Source organism: Triticum aestivum, chromosome 6D, assembly GCF_018294505.1.
Source record: "Triticum aestivum cultivar Chinese Spring chromosome 6D, IWGSC CS RefSeq v2.1, whole genome shotgun sequence".
In the NCBI taxonomy this organism is placed as follows: Eukaryota; Viridiplantae; Streptophyta; class Magnoliopsida; order Poales; family Poaceae; genus Triticum; species Triticum aestivum.
In genome coordinates, this window is record NC_057811.1 from 48,178,999 (window position 1) to 48,192,335 (window position 13,337).

Below are 13,337 nucleotides of genomic sequence, written 5' to 3' on the forward strand. Positions count from 1 at the left end.
ACCACCTCACCCTCCCCTCAACCTCCCCCGCCGACGTGCTTGCCGCCGCCACGGCCCACGGCAATCCCTTGACAATCCTCAAGTTGGCTCATGTGTTCGGCATCGTCCCAAAATCTAAAATCGACTGAGGGGGGGGGGGGGGTAAATTTTCCACGCATATGAGATTTAGCAAAAGCGCAGGCATAAAGTGCAGTTTCTCTAATATTGTACACATTACCCTTGTATAATTTGGTTGAGTAATAAGTAAAGCACTTTGGTAGCATAATAAAAGAAAAGGAAGAAGCGCTGCGCTGCGTGGGTACGCCGATCGCTCAGCGCTATATATGCCAAGCAACCCCTCAATCCCAGTCCTCGCCTCCGCACTCTGCTGCTCACAACATAATTTGCAAGGATGGGCGACTTCGACTGTGGCGCCATCGACTGCGGCGACTGTGGCGACTGCGATTGTGGCGACTGTTGCGATGAGTGCTTCGACTGTGGCGACATCGACTGCGGCTACTGCTGCGTCTGCTTCTCTGATGCCATCAGCGGCAAGGCACTCCTCCGCATCCTCTGTGGTCTCGTGATCTTGGCCGTCCTCGCCGCCGTGGTCACGCTGCTTGTCATCGCCCTCGTCCCCCGCCGCATCGGCGTCAGCGTGGAGGACGCGGCCCTCGCCCGCTTCGCCCTCGCCGACAAGAACGCCACGGCCACGGCGCTCGCCTACGACATCTCCATCGCCGTGGCCGTGCACAACGGGAACTGGTTGATGCCCGCTGAGCACACCGCGCCGTTCTACACGGAGCTGCTCTTCGACGGCGCCCGCTTCGCCCGCGTCGGGCTGGCGACCGCAGGGGCCGTGGTCCGACCGCGGCGCAGGGAAGTGTACCACGCCACGGCGGCGGCCGACAGCGCAAGGGTCGCGCTGGGGAGCGCAGCGGTGGCGGAGTTCACCAGGGAGAGCACGGCGGGGGTTTTCCAGTTGGAACTCAGGGCTCTCGGGGAAGTCAGGTACCGGCCGCACCACAAGCTGCACAGGCTGGACGCGATCTGCCGGCTAGAGTTGGCTCTCTCAACGGCAACGTCGCCGGCGATGTTCAGAAAGGTAAAGTGCGATGTTCAGAAAGATCATGGTGGCGGATGATGTTTTTTCAGCAAGAAAAAAGACTGGTGTCCGAGTGTGCTCAGGATCGAATCTAGTTTGAAGATCTCTGTTTCTTGTCACTGGTCGGAGTGACTTTTGCACGGCTGATGTAATGTGACTGTTTTAATACCCTCTGCTTGTTGGTAATTTGTGTTCTTAGTTTTGGGTTGTACTCACTGGTAGACTTGTTGGTTATGTCGCACGTCTGATGTAATGTGGCTGTTCTAATTAATGCCCCATGCTCTTGTTGGCAATTTATGTTCTTAGTTTTGCATAATTTGTGTGGCCGTTCTAATATAACACCCCGTGCTTGGTGGCAATATTTCTAGCTGATGCAATTTGGGGAATTTCGTTATGTGGCACATCACCGATCTCAAGAATAAGTTTCATGTAACTAATTCATGACATTTCTTCTCGATCGCCACTAGTATTCAGATCAGATGTCACATTACATTGCTTTTTCTTTCTCTTTGTTAGAACAAACAGATGGGCTTGTCTTTTTCTTGTTAAAAGTGGAAAATCTGATGGCTCGTGTCTCTTTTCCTCCTTTAAGTTTTTTATTTTGGTGAATTAGCTCAAACGCAAGTTCTTATTTGGGACGGCCTTAGTTTCTTCTCTATAAGAATGACATGTGTATATTGAGTAGGGCATTTTGGAGTCCGAAGTCCATGCATGGATGCCTTAACTTTGAAAAAAAATCACACTTTTTAGTTTCAAAATTCTAGAAACAAATATACAGGTATACAAGGATGTAATGTATATGTATGTAATATTGCAATAATAAATACTTTGAATTGCGGGCTGCATAAAAAACAAAATTTAGGACTTTCGGGATGAACAATACATAGGTTGAAATCCCACAACTAGCTTTGTTTTTTATATAGATCTCATTTTAACATATATCATCCTGAAAATTTACACACATGCACACTATGTCTCTTGGTATATGTTTTGTTTTTCAAAAAAAATTGGAACATAAAAGTATGAATTAGATTTTAAAAATTAAGGCCCCCAAGAAGCTCAGCCTCCAGTTGGCATTCCGATGTATATTCAAATTTTTTATAGTTCTAGGTTAACTAGATTTTTTGTAAAGTACTGTCACCTAAATTTGTATTGCTATGTCTTAAAGTACAGTTTTTAGATTTATTCTTGTGTTTCCTAATTTCTTCCTTCTTTTATTCTACTGTTGCTTTGGCTTTAATCAGGGGCAGAGGCATGATTACTCAAATTAGGATGTTAAATGAGAGGCGGTTAGAGCAAAAAAGAAATGCATTCTTCATATCATTACTGACAACAAATCCACGGTATTTTACAGTGCCAGTGCCCCAACTGGTCCCGCTGGCTCGGCCACCGACTCTAATTGATGTGACTGTTGCCCATTTCTAGTAGCTAATTTGTGGCAAAGCACCTCTTCCTCCAATCCTAAGGAGAAGGCAAACCACTGAAGTGACAGCCCAGGGTGTGTATGCAGCAATGTTTTGGTTACCGGTCAAAATTTCGAGATTTCCCATGGTTACCGCGTATTTCCGTGGCCCTCGGTAAATCCCCATACCAAGCAAAAAATACCAATTTTTTGAATTTAAACGCTCGATTTCTAGTAAAGTATGTAGGATCTAATTAATGCCATGAGAGTTGGTTCTGACGTGTTGATAGAAACCTAGTTCTTGTTTTGAGAGGTCTCTGGTTCGAATGTTCATTCATTCACTTATTTGAATTCAAAATTTAATTATAAAATTCGCTCGAAATATTCTTGGTATTTCTTGGTAACCGTGGTAACCACGTTTACCAGTCCCCCGGGTAAAATTGTCTCATTCGGTAACCAAAACCTTGGTATGCAGTAGGTGCAAAGTAATTAGAAAGTGAGCACAAAAAAACTTGGTTTGTTGTAAGAGTGAACAGAGCGGCACAGCTGGGAGCCATGCATGTGCCCGGCCGTTTCCTCAAGCGTGAAACAACTGCAACCATCAATAGCTATCCGAGAAAAGGAATTTTTCTGAGAACGCACAGCCGAGTGAAAGTGGACTCGATCGTGGCGTCTCTCCTGTGAACGTACGTGCGGTCCGCCATCTTTACTCCGGACTTTGACTGAGGAAGTTTATGTGCTCCTACTAATTAAGTAGCTCTTCCTGCATCTAGTTTTGATTTGGTTGCTAAGCCTGCCTAGCATTAGCAGTCCGACGCAGCATCTGAGAAGCAGCACTCACACACATATGGCAAATTTGTTGTGGGGGGACGTTCACAAGGGCTGTGTGGGTACGCATCATCATCACTCACGTAGCCAGCTTCATCTCTTTCTCTGTGGCCGCTCCATCCATTCCAGGCCCATTTCCGGAAGCGCGAAAGCAACAAGGGAAGGTGACGGTGAAACCAGCTTCACGGGTGCTGGGAACAACTATTGAAATGGACAAGCTACTTTCCCTGATTCAAAGGAGAGGCGGTCCCTAACTAGAGCAGGATTTGCCGAGGACAACAATGTGGCTCTCATCTGGACAGTAGTCGGTCTCTTCATGATCCAGCTTGAGTCGTTGAAGTTCAGGAAGCTCTTGAAAACCAACATGTCTGTCTATCACCCATTTGAAAGTGTCTATATTGCAGGTAATAGCCAGCTTTACAACATTGGTATAAGTTAATTTTCGACACATTGTTGATGGAATAGTGTTCATTATTTTCTTATTAATTTAGCAATTTTAGGTAGTCTCATAACACTATTTTGTTTTGTTGCTTGATGACGTCTTCAACATAATGCGATTATGCTATGCGGTGTTTTGTTCTGGTGCTTGCATGGAAAGTACTACTCCCACTGTGTTTGAAAGAAGGCTGTGGGAAAAAAAACCTGGCTGTTTGGCAGGAAAGGAGGAGGACAGGAGGGTTATTAGTGCTTGGTGGACAAAACTAATCCTGCTTATCCCGTTTCTCATTCTAAAAATCGGCTCACACTGAATCCCCTCCTGCACAAACCCCTCGCCCCATTGTCTTCCTCCTGCAAGCATGGCACACAATCCATGTGTGAGAAACAGAGGGGAGTAAAACAGAAGTCCAGCATTTCCTCCTTAATCCCCACGCTCAGGAATAAACATGGAAAATAATCGCTAGTGATTTGCCTCCTTAAACCCCGCGCTCAAGATTTCACGCCTTTCTTTCAAGTACGGAATGAGTATATGTTAGTGGTATCAAATTTACTTTATGTTCTGTCAGGTGGTGGGCTCAATCGATGTACAATTAAGCTCAATTTATATATTTTTTGTGGTTCAAGTCAGAACTAGCAAATTGTCCTTATCACTTTATTATATGAGATATCCATACAATAAAACAATGGATAGAGACAAAGCTCATCCCTTGTTAGTTTTGCTTTAGTTTTCTCTTCTTCGCTTCGGTTTTGTTTGCCTTCTGTGTTTTGTTTTTTGTTTTGCGGAGTTTCACCCTCTTGTACTCTTGCGTCATCTTGACGTTTTCTTCAAATGCACAACGATGCGCATTTTGGTGCGTGTTTGAGAAAACAAATGGTTACCAAGACTGGCATTTTTTCCTGTGATAGTTGAACTATGCAACATGATGCAGCTATACATTCCTTTGAAAAATAGTACATTTACTGGTACTCGGGCTGGCTGAGAAACTAGTCAGATTTTTTTTCTAGATGCAATTCCGATAAAAAAATATAGTTCTACCTGCAGAAGAGGTGGATTCTACCTTCCGGACTCCTTGCCAACGGATGCTGGTACGAGAAGTGTCATCCGATCATCATTTCAGATGGGGAGTCCCAACTGTTTTTCTTTCCTTTGTGTTCAAGCCTGTTTCGTGTCAGGATATACAAAGATGGACTGTGGGACTATGTCATGTCAGTTCTGTAGTTTGTCTTTGCTCTCGAATGGCTGTTGTGATTTGTGCTACAGAGTTTAATCTCTTTTGAATTTTTGGTCGTCTTTCACCGTTTATAACAATGAACACCATTTTAGTAGTCAATCTTGCTCACATGATGTTTATCGATATTAGATTCTCATCTCTTGGAGTGACCGGTAGAGTTCACTGTAGAATGTGGCACCAATAGTCGCATCAATTACGGCTCAAGCAAAAGAGGGTAAAAGACGGAAGAAATAATAAAAGCACAAGAACAAATCTAAGTGGTTGTCTAAATATGGACATACTTCTAAGCTCATGATCAGCATCCAACCATCCTCATCTTCAGGTCACCATACATGTAACCAACACATGAAAAATTGTACTCCCTTCATCCCAAAATAAGTGTCACTTATTTAGTACTCCCGATGAAGGAGGTAGTACAAAATTGTTTTGGGGCAGAGAGAGTACTAATATGTTACAATTTTTTCACATGTCAGAAAACTAGAGTTTTACACGTAGCACTATAGCAGTACAAATTTAGGTGACAGTAATTTACAAAAAAAAAATCTAGGTAACCATACCTCAAAATAAAATCAAGGTAACCTAGAAATTAAAAAGAACAGAATATATAGGGCTTATTGCCCTCGAGAAGAAAATGAGGCTAACCCAGTTAACTGCTTGTGTTTGAGCAAATTTGCCCAAACTAAAACTTAAGAGGAAAAGAGACATGCGATAACTAGCCCATCTGATTGTTCTAAAATGGAAAAAAAATCGCAATATAATGACATATGATCTAGACAATCAAAATCCTAGGAGCGAGCGCGAGTTGAGGGTAACTTAGATGGTTAGATTTCTCATGGTGGAACCAGCCTATCAGGGTTTCAAGTCCTAGACTTGGCATTGATGCTTGCATTTTTCTAGATTTATTTCAGGCTTATCAACGATGTTCTGCATTTTTTAATAGATTTATTTTAGGCTTTCCGTCGATGTTTGTTTTGTAGGAGACGTTCCCTTCGACTACGAGGCGCATGTGGTGTCGGCTCAATATCTCAGAGCGAGAAGAAATGTCACGAGCAGATGAGCTACATGAGATGCATCACAAGCCTCCTCCGATGGAACCCTCTAACTTGGATTCCCTGTTAGGCTTGAAACTTGATCTGGGTGTTAGATCCATGCAAGGGCAAGACGACTTTGACATATGATCAGCCGTCCAAGTCTAGCCATGCGTTGTTGCCAGTTAGCTCTTTCTCGTGGAGGCCTCGGGATCAAGGGTGGATGGAGATGAACTTTGATGGAGCTTTATCTCCTGATGGTGCGGGAATGGTTCTTCAGAACGATCGTGGAGCTACCATGGTTTCATCATGCAGACAACTATTCTCTTGCCGAGATGCTCTAGAGTCGGCACTATGCACGTGCATGGAAGGTTTATCTTTGTCTCTCTAGCATTGTGATTCTTCATTTATCATGGACATGGTCTCTCTTGTTGCTATGAAGTTGATCCAAGCTCGTGACCTTGACAGATTGATCTACGATTCTAAAGGAGATCAAGTACTCGTTTCTTCGTGAATGAGCCTAGCAAATTTTGCCAGAACAGAAGATATAACCTTGACTTGGCTTGGTTCTGGCCCTACCTGTTGCCGTGGAGCTAGCTTTAGCTAATTGAAATCTTACTGTCGCTGAGTACCCTCCGTTCTTAAATATTAGTCTTTCTAGAAATTTTAATAAATGACTACATACAAAAATGAGTGAATCTACACTTTAAAATACTCCCTCGGTTCCAAAATTCTTGTCTTAGATTTGTCTAGATACGGATGTACCTGATACTAAAACGTGACTTGATGTATCCATGTGTGGTAGTTCATTTGAAATGTCTAAAAAAACAAATATTGAGGAACAGAGGGAGTACAAGTTTTCACCCGCAAAAAGAAAAAAAAAAGATAAGCTACGTACATGAATCTTATTCTTGAAGCGCGTTTCCTGAAGAAAAAAAACGTGCCATGTAACGAACGTCGCCACCGCTGGCCGCCTCTACTCGGGCACTCGGCGTTTAGCTATGTAAAAACGGCGCAATTGACCTTCTAAAAAAAACATCGCCAGCATAACAAAAACCGCAAACAAGGAAACGTATGATCATATCCAAGTCGGATTTGAGACGCCAAACTTAAACGGAATCAATAACTTCCGAACGTGCCATATTTTGTAATCTCGCCCCGAACGCCCATTTCATCGTTGGATTTGATCACGCATCTTAGAGCACAGGTCCACCGCCACGTCAACGACTGAGAGCGTTCGGGAGAAAGGTCCCCCATCGCGAACGCATCCCCCACATGATTCCCTTCCTTCTCCTTATCCATTCCTCACCACCAACCGCGCCCACCGCTCAGTGCAGAGGGTGAGGCGGAGGCAAACCGCACGCAGCACGCCGACGCGAAGCACCAGGCCGCCGTGCTCCGGATCCTCGCCGACCGGCTCGAGCTGCCGTCGTGGGCGGAGGTGGAGGCGGAGGCCGAGGACCGCGGCGGTTGCGAACAACATTTATATGCACGGAGGAGGAAGGTGCGCGTGTGGCTGCTACTGGGCTTCGAGCTCTGCCTCCACCGCCGCGGAGCGAGGATGGGAACGGCGGGTGCGCGCGTGGCTGGGCTCCCCGGCGCGGCTCAGCCTCCGCGACGAGGCGGATGGCGGGGGATGCTGGAGGTGCGTAGCGGCAGGGAGCGTCGCTGGCGTGCGAGATTTGATGCGCATGAAGGGCTGTAGCTGGGAGCGGCAGCAGCGGCGACTGCCCCTCCGGCCGAGCTGTTCAACGCCGCAGCGGGGGCCTACCTCGGCGCCGTCTTCAGCAGCGTCGAGATGGGACTGGTGGTGGTCGTTCCCATCACCAGTTATGGGCAACATGCGGGCAACATGCCGGAGACGACTATCTACCGGCGGATGGACCAGTACACGACGACGCGGACGGTGCCCGGCGTGCTCGTGCTGCGCGCGGACTCGCCCATCTACTTCACCAACTCCGGTATCATGCGGGAGAGGATCACCTGGTGGATTGACGACGCGACGACGACGACGAACGGAATAGTGCCAAGGGCAAGACCGGCGTGCAGTACATCATCCTCGACAGGGTGGTAAGTTACAACAACTTGGTGTGAAATTTTGTCCACACGTGAGCATCTCAAACAGAGCATGTCTGACACTTGTTCTATCTGGACGCAGCAGCCATCAGCAGCATCGTCAGGAGGGGCATGCTGGACGAGCTCAAGAAGACCCTGGACAGGAGGAGCATTCAGGTAAGAACAGAGCAACACAAATTGTCATGTTTCCAAGGAAAATAGAGCATGCTTTGTGATATGAACAATGGCTGATTCATCGTTTTGTAAACCTAAACTTTTCCAGCAAACTTGGGAGAAATTTATATTCAGATAGCACATGGAAATTTATATTCAGATGATATGGCTACTTCATGTTAGGGAGAAATTTTAGAGTGGAGAGCATATTAAGCTACCATCAGTTTTTTTGACATACCAAATTGATGTTGGAACCATATGCATTGGTAATGTTAATTGCCATGGCAAAAATACTTTTTAATAAAGTGGCCATCAGTTTTTTATTCAGTAAATGATGGGCATGGCAACTATGCATTATTCTGTAGGAAGTTCATCGAATTCATTCATAACTTGGCAAAATTATATATAGTTTGTATGGAAAATTCACTTCCACATTATGTTTTCACAACATGGAAAATTTGTATATTTCAATCTTCGTAATATCCACGTGGCGATGGGCAGGGGTAATGGGCTGCACCGATTCAGACGACCGTGAGATGGAGGAAAATTTAGTTTATTGACCATGGCAAGTTTTATTAACTGACCATGGCGAATTTAAGTTTTTTTTGCGGGGGCTTTTAAGTTTTCTTCGACCATGGCAAATTTAAATTTAAATTTCCCATGGCCGATTAATAAAACTTGCCATGGTCAACAAACTAATTTTTCCATGGTTTTATTAATCGGCCATGGCAAATTTGAAGTCCGACCATGGCCAGTTTAGTAATTGACCATGGCGAATTTAGTTTATAGATCATGGCAAGTTTTAAGTCCTTTTTCGACCATGGAAAATTTAGTAATTGACCATGGCAAATTATTTTTTGGTAGATCATGGCAAATTTAGTAATTGTTAAGAACATCCACATCTTCTGTCATGCCCTTTTTTGGTAAAATTTACTCCATTTTTGCCATGGAAAAAATACTTTTATTCACATGGCAAACTTTAGTGTAAGTTGCCATGGAAATTTTTAGTTTAAGTTGCCATGGCAAATTTATTGTAAAGAGCATGCCCACTTTTGTTTTAAATATGATGGCAAATTTACATTTTCTAGAACATGGCAATTTTAACTATGTAGCACGGTAAATATATTTGTATAGCCATGGCATTTTCTAAATTTATTTCCATGTCAAAAGCACTCCATTTTGCCATGGAAATAATTAATCCATTTTTGCCATGGCAAATTTTACTCCATTTTTGCCATGGCAAATATAACTCCATTTTTGCCATGTCAAAAATACTTTCTATTTTCACATGGCAAATTTTTAGTTTTAGTTGCCATTGCAAATTTTATTTTTAGTTGCCATGACAAATTTATTGTAAGGAGCATGGCAATTTTAATTTAAATATTATGGCAAATTTACATTTTATAGAACATGGCAAATTTTACTATGTAGCATCTTAAAAATATTTGTGTAGCCATGGCATCTTTTTATTTATTTCCATGGCAACAATTAAACCATTTTTGCCATGGCAAATTATCTAGATTTCTATGTGATATTTGCTGTAAGTTTTTTTTCAGTTTTTTAGTTGGTTTTATTTTTGCGATAGTTTTTTTTACCTAAATGGGCCTATTTGGCCTGCCAGCACAAGCGACATGAGTGTTTTACTCTTTTTTGCCATGGCAATTTTTATTTTTAATGGCATGACAATTTTTACTCTATTTTTGCCATGGCATTTTTTTACTTCTAATATAAGCTGATGCATGAAATAAATCTCTAGATGAACATATTAAAGATGTTGAAGATGGTAAGTTTGAGTATAACATAACATACATTTTTTGTGTAGGACATGGCAAATTGTTGAACAACTTTTTAATAGATTTCCCATACTATTTTAGTGTACTGGACGCACGAGCATGTCAACTTTTTTCATAGCATGGCAAAAGACCATGGCATTTTTTGTCGTGCAAACGAACAATGTCTATTTTGTCACAGCAAAAATAAGGCTTTTTCGTTCTTGTGGGCTTTTTTTTTGTACAGAAAAAAGGCCCGTAGGGGCGATGGGAAGGAGAGCGTTCGGGCTGGGAGGCCTCTCCTCCCGAATAATTTCGTTCGTATGAGGCTGTCTGTCGCACCGAACTCCTCGTTCCGTCTGGGAGCCTCCCAGACCGAACGTTTGGTCCTTATCGACGTCCAACTTAAACTGCGTCCAAGCCAAGCCGGACCCAAGTAGGAGACAGGGGGAAATATTCTCGGTGCATACCATGTAAACTGCGTCCTGCGCGTATCCGAGCTGATCTTCGGCATATCTATGTTAGTCCGTCTAACCACCCCAACCAACGCCAGGAAACACACCGCCGCACCCACGCCTTTGGCCTGCTACGAATCTGCCTCCTCTCCACCATGTCCCACCACACCACCGCGCCCGGCTGTGTGCCCAAGCCTGCTGCCATTGCTACTGCAATTGGGTCGTGACCAATGTTTTGGTTACCGGTCAAAATTTCGAGATTTCCCATGGTTACCGCGTATTTCCGTGGCCCTCGGTAAATCCCCATACCAAGCAAAAAATACCAATTTTTTGAATTTAAACGCTCGATTTCTAGTAAAGTATGTAGGATCTAATTAATGCCATGAGAGTTGGTTCTGACGTGTTGATAGAAACCTAGTTCTTGTTTTGAGAGGTCTCTGGTTCGAATGTTCATTCATTCACTTATTTGAATTCAAAATTTAATTATAAAATTCGCTCGAAATATTCTCGGTATTTTTTGGTAACCGTGGTAACCACGTTTACCAGTCCCCCTGGGTAAAATTGTCTCATTCGGTAACCAAAACCTTGGTCGTGACATAGTCGCTGTGATGCTCATCGCCGCCTACGCCGTCGTCCTCCCGCTCCGCATCACCGCCGAGGACGCGTCCCTGGGCCGCCTCGCCCTCGCCGGGCCCAACGGCACCGCGCTGGCGTACAACCTCTCCCTCACCGTCGGCCTTTTCAACCCCAACTGGGCCATGCGCGCCGAGCTCACCGCGCCGCTGGAGTCGGAGCTCAGCTTCGCCGGCGTTCGTTTTGACGGCGCGCGGCTGTCCGACGCGGGACGGAGGATCGAGATCCACGAGACCACCAGGTTCCACGTGGAGGCGGGGGCTCAGAGCGCGGATGCGGCGCTCGGGAGCGCCGTGCTGGCGGAGCTGGTGAAGGAGACCGTGGCGGGCCAGTTCGAGTCGCTGGAGCTGAAGATCACCGGAAGGCTCAGGTACAGGCCGGTGCACGCCGGCGGGACCAGGAGGCTGGAGGCCAGGTGCCCTCTGAAGCTGCGCCTGGCGCCGCCGGAGGGCACGCACATGCTTGTGCTGGACAGGGTGATCAAGTGCCACCGGCTTTAGGTCTATAGCAGATTGTGATTAATTCGCTAGGGTTTCGTCCTGGCATATGATGATCGAGTACTATGCTAGCAGTACATGAGTGCTTCTGTTTCCTAGTTCTAGTGCCTATGTTGCTCTTGTGAACAGATAAGAGATGGACATGTCGTGTGATGTGTAGTTATCTTCTGTTTGCTAGTAATCTTGCCTGGTAATCTTGATTCAATGCTGTACGCTCTGATGAAGAAGGCTTTCCTTTGATTCTATGTAACCACATATATTTCACTGTCCCCCTGCTTTGCGTTAATTACTTTTGTAATTAAGTTGCTGGATGGATTTGTATCGGCCCGTTGAGTTAATTTCTGGGTGTGGAATCTGTCTACTCTCGGGTACGTAGCAGGTGGGGTAGCAGCCACGCAAGTTCCTCCTGCAGGTGGAGTGGTGTGTGGATGCAGGTTTCACCGTCCATTGTTGCTCTCGCGCTTCCGGAAATGGGCCTCGAGGGGCCAGTGAGAAAAAGAGATGAGTCTGGCTACGTGAGTAATGATGATGCGCACCCAGCCGAGTAAATTGCAGGACACAATCACTTTGACTAGATTATCAGAAAACACCGCGTTACAGTTTTTTGACAGAAAACACCATATCTTGTCTAATCCTTTTGCAAAAATCACTGATCGGCGAAGTTGGCTTGGTTAAGCACGTTTATGACAATATGAGGCCCTTTTTTTTCCTACGTGGCGTAACATTTCGTGTCAGGTCAATTTTAATCTAATTTTATAAACTAGTCCACATGTTTTACACAGACGCCCGTAAATCAAAAAGAAAAAAAAATGCAATCATCCCATGTGCATCCTCGACACTGGTTGGGGCGGTCAACGCAGCCAGCGTTGGGCGCCTCCTCGCGGAGGGGGCCAAATCGGGGCGGTGACGCGGCATCCCTCGCTGGATCCGGACGAGGTAGCGGCGGTGGGGACCAAATAGGAGCGGCAACGCGGCATCCCTTGCTGGATCCGGACGAGGTGGAGACACTGGGCATCTCCCTGGCGCAGGAGGCTAGACCGGGGTGGCCGAATCTGGACGAGGTGGCGGCGCCTGGAGTGCGTGCACGCACCGCCGTCGGCGGCTGACATGGTGGTGCGCAGCTGCGTGTGGTGCATCGAGGGCACCACCACCGTGGTGGAGTGGCGCGGGGAGCGACGGGCCAGGCTCGAGGTGGGCCCTTACCCGCCTGGTCTCAATCGGTGGCAGCCGCGGGCGTGTGGTGGTGACTGGCACCATTGAGTCGGAGGAACGCGGCGGCAGGCATGCGTTGTGGGTGTTCGCCTTCAAATCCAAGAACTGGACAGTGGTGTGCCCTCCTCCGTAGTTTGCCGGCTTCGTCTGCTCCGGCGGGTTACTACTTGCGGCCGCGTGCGGGATGTGGAGTTCTTGCCCTTGGGCAGCTGCGGGAGCGAGGCTGGCAAAGTCCAGGGAGACGGGGAAGGGCCTGGGCGGCACGGGAAAAAAATGTTGGGGGTGTTTCTGCTTTTTTATCTGTCTTTCGCAAATCGTTATGCCACGTCAGCGGAAAACGGGACCATCTGTGATAAACGCACTTAACTGAGCCAAATTCGCTGATTAGTGGTTTTTGCAAAAAGATTACGCAAGACATGGTGTTTTCTGCCGAAGAACTGTAACGTAGTGTTTTCTGCTAATCTAGCCTTCAAAGTGATGGTTTCATGCAATTTACTCCACCCAGCCAGCCCATGTGATCCTCGAATTGC

At 46.0% G+C, this 13,337-nt stretch overlaps 1 protein-coding gene across 2 annotated transcripts; it reads left to right on the forward strand.

Annotated features, from left to right (window-relative positions):
• The first annotated feature begins 7,271 nt into the window (after nucleotides 1–7,271).
• Nucleotides 7,272–11,864, forward strand: LOC123143444 (uncharacterized). 2 transcript variants are annotated; one of them, XM_044562374.1, is made up of 3 exons: nucleotides 7,272–8,082; nucleotides 8,174–8,244; nucleotides 11,066–11,864. In XM_044562374.1, the coding sequence occupies exons 1-3, from the start codon at nucleotides 7,811–7,813 to the stop codon at nucleotides 11,596–11,598; spliced, it is 876 nt and encodes a 291-aa protein (XP_044418309.1). In that variant the 5' UTR covers nucleotides 7,272–7,810; the 3' UTR covers nucleotides 11,599–11,864. The 2 variants fall into 2 exon arrangements, with proteins under 2 accessions (XP_044418309.1, XP_044418308.1); XM_044562373.1 differs by having other exon boundaries at nucleotides 7,273–8,082; nucleotides 8,171–8,244.
• The last annotated feature ends 1,473 nt before the right edge of the window (nucleotides 11,865–13,337 follow it).

Bases quoted from the DNA above. Each gene is read 5' to 3' on its own strand.
- LOC123143444 (XM_044562373.1), top strand. From the start codon at position 7,811: ATGGGACTGGTGGTGGTCGTTCCCATCACCAGTTATGGGCAACATGCG. The intron at 8,083-8,170 runs GTAAGTTACAAC...ATCTGGACGCAG, and splicing joins ACATCATCCTCGACAGGGTG to CAGCCATCAGCAGCATCGTC. The intron at 8,245-11,065 runs GTAAGAACAGAG...GTCGTGACATAG, and splicing joins TGGACAGGAGGAGCATTCAG to TCGCTGTGATGCTCATCGCC.